The following is an 8124-nucleotide window of genomic DNA, read 5'->3' as shown; positions in this document are numbered from 1 at the left end:
CCTCCTCCAGCCCCTACAACCCTCCCTATCTCTGTAACCTCCTCCAACCCCTACACCCCTCCCTATCTCTGTAACCTCCTCCAGCCCTTACACCCCTCCCTATCTCTTTAACCTCCTCCAGCCCCTACAACCCTCCCTATCTCTGTAACCTCCTCCAATCCCTACACCCCTCCCTATCTCTGTAACCTCCTCCAGCCCCTACAACCCTCCCTATCTCTGTAACCTCCTCCAGCCCTTCACCACTTTCTAACTCTGACCTCCCTTGCATCCCGATTCCCACCGCTCCACCATTGGCGGCCATGCCTTCAGCTGCCTGGGGCCCTGAGCTCTGGAATTCCCTCCCTCAACTTCTCGGCCTCTCTCTCTCTCTCTCCTTCCTTTGAGACTGACCTTTGAACTGACCTCTTTGACCAAGCTTTTGGTCACCTGTTCCTAATATCTCCTCATAAAGACAGACGCACATTTCTCTGTCGTCTTTCACCACCCCAGGCCTTCCCGAAGCACTTCCCGGGCAATTGAGTACTCAAAGTGTGCTCACTATAGGAAAAGTGCACAGGAAGATCCCACAAACTGCAATATGATAACGACCCAAATAATCTCCCTCCGTTAACGTTGCTTCGGTGGCTTCGGTGCTCAGCTTTGTCCGCCCACGAGGCGCTTTACCATGTTAAAGGCGTTATATCAATGCAGGGGCTGATTGGTGAATGTTGCTGTCGTTTTACAGGCACAGACTGTGAAGGAGGTATTTGCAAAGCAGTTGATGCAAATCAACGGCATCAGTGGAGAAAAAGCAGTCGCCATCCTCCGCCACTATGATTCGGTGGCCAGGTACGTGTCAGACCTGCTCTTCAGCACTCAGACCGCAAGACCCCGTTTTCCCCCCTCCCCCAGCTGCGTAACGTCGCCAAGACCCCTTCGACACTTCCACAGCACCTTCCAAACCCACAACCTCTACCATCTAGAAGGACAAGGGCAGCAGACACATGGGGACACCACCACCTGCAAGTTCCCCTCCAAGTCACTCACCATCCTGACTTGGAAATATATCGGCCGTTCCTTCACTGTTGCTGGGTCAAAATCCTGGAACTCCCTCGCTAGCAGCACTGTGGGTGTACCTACACCACAGGGACTGCAGCGGTTCAAGAAGGCAGCTCACCCCACCTTCTGAAGGGGCAATTAGGGATGTGCAATAAATGCTGGGCCCAGCCAGCGATGCCCACATCCCATGAATGAATATTCCCTCAATTGCCCATTCAACTTCCTTCTGTAATTGTTCATCATATCTGCTTCCACCAGCCTTGTGAGCAGCGGGTTTGCTCCTGGAACTTTCACCCCTGCTTTCCTTAAGCTCCTGAGTATTCCAATGTCTTTCTGCGCAGCCTCCCACCTGCCACCCTCTGTAAACATCTCAGCTCTCCCGGGTAGCGCAACAAGTCCCCCTCACTCACTGACCCACCATACTCACCGACCTCAAATGCCTCTGTATTTAATTACATCCTCGTGTCCACAACTCCTCATGACCTCCTCATCCCCCCTCCCTATCTCTGTAACCTCTTCCAGTCCCTCCAACCCTCCCTATCTCTGTAACCTCCTCCAGTCCCTACACCCCTCCCTATCTCTGTAACTTCCTCCAGCCCCCACAACTCTCCCTAACTCTGTAACCTCCTCCAGCCCCTATAACCCTCCCTATCTCTGTAACCTCCTCCAGCCCCTACACCCCTCTCTATCTCTGTAACCTCCTCCAGCCCCTACAATCCTCCCTATCTCTGTAACCTCCTCCAGCACCTACAACACTCGGAGATCTCTGTGTTCCTTTAGCTCTGCCCTCGATGCAAATATTCGTCGCAATGTGAGTACCCATGTTGCAAGCTGGGAAAAGCCCAGTCTAATATATATTTCAGATTGGCCCACAGTGCACTGCATGTCCCTGGCTGACCCTCTCACTGACTGACCGGCGTGTCCCTGGCTGACCCTCTCACTGTCTGGCATGTCCCTGGCTGACCCTCTCACTGACCGGCATGTCCCTGGCTGACCCTCTCACTGTCTGGCGTGTCCCTGACTGACCCTCTCACTGACCGGCGTGTCCCTGGCTGACCCTCTCACTGACCGGCGTATCCCTGGCTGACCCTCTCACTGACCGGCGTGTTCCTGGCTGACCCTCTCACTGTCTGGCGTGTCCCTGACTGACCCTCTCACTGACTGGCGTGTCCCTGGCTGACCCTCTCACTGTCTGACTGGCGTGTCCCTGACTGACCCTCTCACTGACTGACTGGCGTGTCCCTGGCTGACCCTCTCACTGACTGACTGGCGTGTCCCTGACTGACCCTCTCACTGACTGACTGGCGTGTCCCTGACTGACCCTCTCACCGGCTGGCGTGTCCCTGGCTGACCCTCTCACTGACTGACCGGCGTGTCCCTGACTGACCCTCTCACTGACTGACTGGCGTGTCCCTGGCTGACCCTCTCACTGACTGACCGGCGTGTCCCTGACTGACCCTCTCACTGTCTGACCGGCGTGTCCCTGACTGACCATCTCACTGACTGACTGGTGTGTCCCTGACTGACCCTCTCACTGACTGACTGGTGTGTCCCTGGCTGACCCTCTCACTGACTGACTGGCGTGTCCCTGGCTGACCCTCTCACTGTCTGACCGGCGTGTCCCTGACTGACCCTCTCACTGACTGACTGGCGTGTCCCTGGCTGACCCTCTCATTGACCGGCGTGCCCCTGACTGACCCTCTCACTGACTGACTGGCGTGTCCCTGACTGACCCTCTCACTGTCTGACCGGCGTGTCCCTGGCTGACCCTCTCACTGTCTGACCGGCGTGTCCCTGGCTGCCCGTCTCACTGACTGGCGTGTCCCTGGCTGACCCTCTGACTGACCGGCGTGTCCCTGGCTGACCCTCTGACTGACCGGCGTGTCCCTGGCTGACCCTCTCACTGACCGGCGTGTCCCTGGCTGACCCTCTCACTGACCGGCGTGTCCCTGGCTGACCCTCTCACTGACCGGCGTGTCCCTGGCTGACCCTCTCACTGTCTGGCGTGTCCCCTGACTGACCCTCTCACTGACTGGCGTGTCCCCTGGCTGACCCTCTCACTGTCTGACTGGCGTGTCCCTGACTGACCCTCTCACTGACTGGCGTGTCCTTGGCCGACCCTATCACTGTCTGACTGGCGTGTCCCTGACTGACTGTCTCACTGACTGGCGTGTCCCTGACTGACCCTCTCACTGACTGACCGGCGTGTCCCTGACTGACCCTCTCACTGACTGACTGGCGTGTCCCTGACTGACCCTCTCACTGACTGACTGGCGTGTCCCTGGCTGACTGGCGTGTCCCTGACTGACCCTCTCACTGTCTGACCGGCGTGTCCCTGGCTGACCCTCTCACTGTCTGACCGGCGTGTCCCTGGCTGCCCGTCTCACTGACTGGCGTGTCCCTGGCTGACCCTCTCACTGACCGGCGTGTCCCTGGCTGACCCTCTCACTGACTGGCGTGTCCCTGGCTGACCCTCTCACTGACTGGCGTGTCCCTGACTGACCCTCTCACTGACCGGCGTGTCCCTGGCTGACCCTCTCACTGACCGGCGTGTCCCTGACTGACCCTCTCACTGTCTGGCGTGTCCCTGACTGACCCTCTCACTGACTGGCGTGTCCCTGGCTGACCCTCTCACTGTCTGACTGGCGTGTCCCTGACTGACCCTCTCACTGACTGGCGTGTCCTTGGCCGACCCTCTCACTGTCTGACTGGCGTGTCCCTGACTGACTGTCTCACTGACTGGCGTGTCCCTGGCTGACCCTCTCACTGTCTGGCGTGTCCCTGGCTGACCCCCTGCGTTGCTGATTGGCTGCGTTGCTGATTGGCTGCGTTGCTGATTGGCTGCGTTGCTGATTGGCTGCGTTGCTGATTGGCTGCGTTCCTGATTGGCTGCGTTTCTGATTGGCAGCCTGATGAAAGCCTATGAGGAGTGTCCAACTGCCGGAGGGAGGGAGAAGTTGCTGTCTAACATCAAGTGTGGCAACACACAACGGTAAGCACTCTTTTTTGCCACCCCCCACCCCCGAGCATGTTAATCCCCCACCATCGGAAGAGATTTATGGAGTAGGTGGCGGAATTAGATTTGATCCCCACGGAAGGGACACAGAGCTATGAGTGAAGTGCCCTTCCTGTAACTTGATTCTCACCAACCACGGCTCAGTCGCACTCTCACCTCCGAGTCAGAAAAGCCCGGGGTTCGAATCCCACGCCAGCGACTTGAGCTGCAAACCCAGGCCGACGCCCCCAGCACCGGTACTGAAGGAGTCCTTCATCGCGCTGTCCGAGATGCCATTTTAAACCCGAGGCCCCCTTCTGCCCTCTCGGGTGGGTGTAAAAGATCCCACGGCCACTATTGGAAGGAGAGCGGGGGAAGTTGGGAGCTGGGGAGCGGGTTCTCCCCGCTGTCCCGGGGCCAATGTTCGTCCCTCAACCAACATCACTCAAAACAGGCCGCCTGGGTCATTCTCAACATCGCTGTTCGTGGGAGCTTGCTGTGCGCAAATTGGCTGCCGCCTGTGCAACACTTACAAGCACTTTGGGGTTGGGTGGGGGGGGGGGGGGCGTGGGTGGGGAAGAGAAGTATTTAATTGGCTGCTGAGGTGGCGAAAGGCGCTATAGAAATGCAGTTTGCTTTTTAAAAACAGCACGTTAATCGACCGCATGAATATCTTTCTTCCCAGAAACCTGGGCCCCGCGCTCAGCAAGACCGTGTCTCAGCTGTACTGCACCGAAGGGCCTCTGTGCTGAGCGCGCTCGCTCGACATCCCAGCCAACCCCGGCCGGCCAAAAGCGGGAGCCCAGTCCGGACGCTCGGGAAACATCCACAGGCCCCGGTGCTGCTCTCGGCCAGGTCCCTTCTTCCCCCTTCCTTCCATCTAGCCGCCTGACCGATGACCTTGGGTCTGCGGACGATCCACTCCCGCGTCACTTCACCGCCGTTCCCGGACCGGACCGGACCCCGAGGGAGTGGGGGGGTGGGGTGGGGGATGGGGTGCTGGTGGTGGGGGGGGAGAGAACCAGCAGTCCACAACTCTCTCTCCCCCCCTCCCCCCCACCCCCCCCCAAAAAAAACTCCAGCTTCGGACGGATCTTTGCTTTTTTAACCCCACGACGATCGATGTGAGACTTTTTCCTTCTCAAAGAGGGATGGCATCTGGGCCTTTGCCCTGTTTACCAGCTCATCGTCGGGAAAGGGCTTTTTTTTTAACATAAAAAAAAAACAAATCATGAATAAAATGGAAGGTCTTCATGGTATTTTGGAGGCAGACCAGATTTTAAACCGAATAAATAGGGTTTTTTAAAAAGCTATATATTTCTGTAGGCTGCGTGCCATTGACAAGCCCCTTCGCCCCTGTTATTAAGCAGCTATAAACTCCCAAATGTTATTTACACAAAACGCGGTGGCTTCCTGCTCCAATCGCTGCACATCCTGGTTTGAAGTCTTATTTTTTGGAGAGGTCGCTTACAGGGACTGGAGGAGGCCATTTGGCCCCTCGAACCTGTCCCACCCTCCGGTTCGATCGCGGCTGACCTGCACCTCAAGCCCGTGACCCTCCCCCGTCTTTAACCACTCGATCGGCCGGCGTGGCGATTTCTGACCGGTCGCCCCCACCTCGCCCTCTCGCGACTTTGGAACTCCCAGATGTGGGATGAGGAGGATTTGTCCGAGAGCTGTCTGCCGTTTAACCTCCCTCCTTTTCCGGGCACAAAGCAAAAAAACACAGAAAGGACAGGAGCGGGGAAGCTTTGCTTTTTTTTAATTTTTTTTTAAAAAAAAGCGAGCGGAAAGCGACGGGAAGGGAACAGCAGGACTCAGCTCCCCCCCCCCCAACCGCGTCCCACTCCCGTGCGTCTCCCCCCACACCTCCCCCCCCCCCCACAGTCTCACCAGCAAACCCCAGCGATGGGGATCGTACTGTAACACGGGGCAACGCTTCAAAACCCGCAATTGACGAGGAGGGGCAGAGCGGCAGACAGTGGAGCAACGTCTTATACAGGGCAACACAGGGCAGTGAAGTTACAGCTATCTTAGTTTACCACCGCCAACCCCCCCCTCCCCCCCCACCTCACTATGAAATAACGACAAGTTTTCCAAAGATACTTTTCTGGAATATGTGTAGGATTAATGTTTTTTTTGCGTGTTTGTGTGTGTGTGTGTGTGTGTGTGTATATATATATATATATGTATGTGTATATCTGCATGGAATGCCTGTCGGTCCATGTAGAGCGTTGTAAGGAGTATCCCGTCCGCCAAGAACTCTCCCACGCTTTGTCCCGACTTCACAGGGCGCAGCGGTTTCCTGCTCCGGATGCCGGCTTAGAAATGCTGGCGCTGTCCCCTGGGCGGGAAGGTGTACGTTCCCCTGTTCCCCTTTCTTGTCAGTCCCGGGTGCGAGGTGCCACGATGCCCCAGGGGGTTGGGGGGGGTGAGGTGCCACTCCTCTGTCCGAAGGCAGAACCAAGAGCCCCGCCCGCTGGAACCCGGCAGTGCAGGGAACAGGGCCCGTGCCTCCCTCCCCCTCCGCGGGGCGTACGGTGCAGGGAGAGTCGGGGGGCTGGGTGAGGGGGGAGGCAGTTACCCCTCTCCGGGGAGGGGGGAGGGGGCAGCCTTGCTGTAACTGCTGTGTTTGACACGCTGTGGACGGGATTTCCCGCAGACAGCTACGCGCAGGGCTCTGTTCCCCCAAACCCACACAAATTCCCGGATTTACAGTCGGCAGGCGGATAAACCTGGTGAATTCCCGCTTTGAGCGCCGGCCATTTTGACTGTTCCTGCTTTGGGATGGTTGGTGGAGGAGGGGGGGGAAGGGACTGGGATGGTCGTGCCCACCACCGCTCCCTCACCCTCTGGGGCTGGACGCCAGCGGAGGACAACCAACCCGCCCACCCCAGCCGGGCACCACCCCCCACTGCCCCCCCCCTCCCCCACCCCCCCCCCTCCTTCATTCCCGACCAATCAGATAAGCTCGAGATGTTCTCTTGTTGCTCAAATAGTCCCCATTGCCCCCCTAATCACCTCCCCCCCCCCCTCCACCGCATACCACCACGGCCGCATCGCTCCCCCCTGGGTTTTGCACGGAGCGCCTGGAGTTTAATTTTCAGATTTAGGAGTCCTGGAGGGGGCTTACAACACTGACCCCAGGATGGGTGGAGAACGGGGGTGGGAGGGGGTGTGGAGAGCGGCGGGGGGTGGGGGGGGAGGTGGGGGGGTAGGTGAGGTGCGGGAGGAGGCAGCGTGCAAGTATTTTTCTCGAGGTGGCACCTTGCCTTTGTTCTTCGACCTGCCAGTTTAGTAGCTCATGTTGTTGTGTCCTGTCCTGTGGGGGTACGTTCAACCGTTATTGTCGCTGGGCCCGTTGTTTAAATGTTTGCGTGTTTTCTGCAGTGCAGTATCGTGTCAGAGGGAGGGTTCGTGTGCTCAAGGGATGGCGCTCTCTCTGATCGGCCAGGCAGGCTGATCGGCTGTGCGCCCCCCCCCCCCCCCGCACTCCAATTTCGGAGATGTTTACGCCCCTCGTGCGTTTTCATGGAATGTGAATTGTCTCTGTTGCATGTGTGACATACTGTGCAAAGTTGGAGCTCATGTGTGTGAACCACTGTACGTGAGGTTGTTAGCAGTAATCGTGTGCCCTGATCGTGTGCCTGCACTTTCCCGTCTGTGGGAGAGGTGAGGCCTCGCCAGCTTGGTGTGTTGCTGGAGACTTGTCCGATTCATGTTAGCCTTAATGAGTGACTGCCAACGCCCCAGTAATGTTGGGCGAGGTGCTATTGGAATGGTGTCTAAATGTATAAATAAAGGTAAAACATCAGCGCAAACCAGAGTGACGTGCTTTACTTCAACCCCTGAACCACTTCAGCCTCTCCCCCGAGTCAGACTTTGTGACACGCCAAATGTGGTCTCTAGGGTCCATGCTCTCCCTGGAGCCCTTTAGTGGAGCTGGTAGTCCCGACGTGGTTGTTAAGCTCAGTGGGGTTTGGGCGGGGGGGGTGGTGGTTTGGTTATTATTGGGCCAGGGTAGCAGGGGCGGTAGACAGGAGGCTATGCTACCAGCAGTGGGCACAGAATACTGGGCAAGGGGCTATTGC

General features: G+C 57.6%; 1 protein-coding gene across 4 annotated transcripts in view; it reads left to right on the top strand.

Moving 5' to 3' along the window:
• The window catches only part of mus81 (MUS81 structure-specific endonuclease subunit), a 31600-nt gene extending 26585 nt beyond the window's left edge, over nucleotides 1-5015 (top strand). For all 4 annotated transcript variants that reach the window (XM_041179830.1, XM_041179829.1, XM_041179828.1 and 1 more), the window contains 3 exons: nucleotides 725-828; nucleotides 3947-4030; nucleotides 4719-5015. In XM_041179830.1, the coding sequence (XP_041035764.1) occupies nucleotides 725-828; nucleotides 3947-4030; nucleotides 4719-4785 (255 nt within the window). In that variant the 3' untranslated portion in view covers nucleotides 4786-5015. The remainder of the gene's footprint in view (nucleotides 1-724; nucleotides 829-3946; nucleotides 4031-4718) is intronic.
• The last annotated feature ends 3109 nt before the right edge of the window (nucleotides 5016-8124 follow it).

This window comes from Carcharodon carcharias, chromosome 37, assembly GCF_017639515.1.
Source record: "Carcharodon carcharias isolate sCarCar2 chromosome 37, sCarCar2.pri, whole genome shotgun sequence".
Lineage (NCBI taxonomy): Eukaryota > Metazoa > Chordata > Chondrichthyes > Lamniformes > Lamnidae > Carcharodon > Carcharodon carcharias.
The sequence above is the reverse complement of the archived record's forward strand: the minus strand, read 5'-3'. Positions and strand labels throughout refer to the sequence as shown.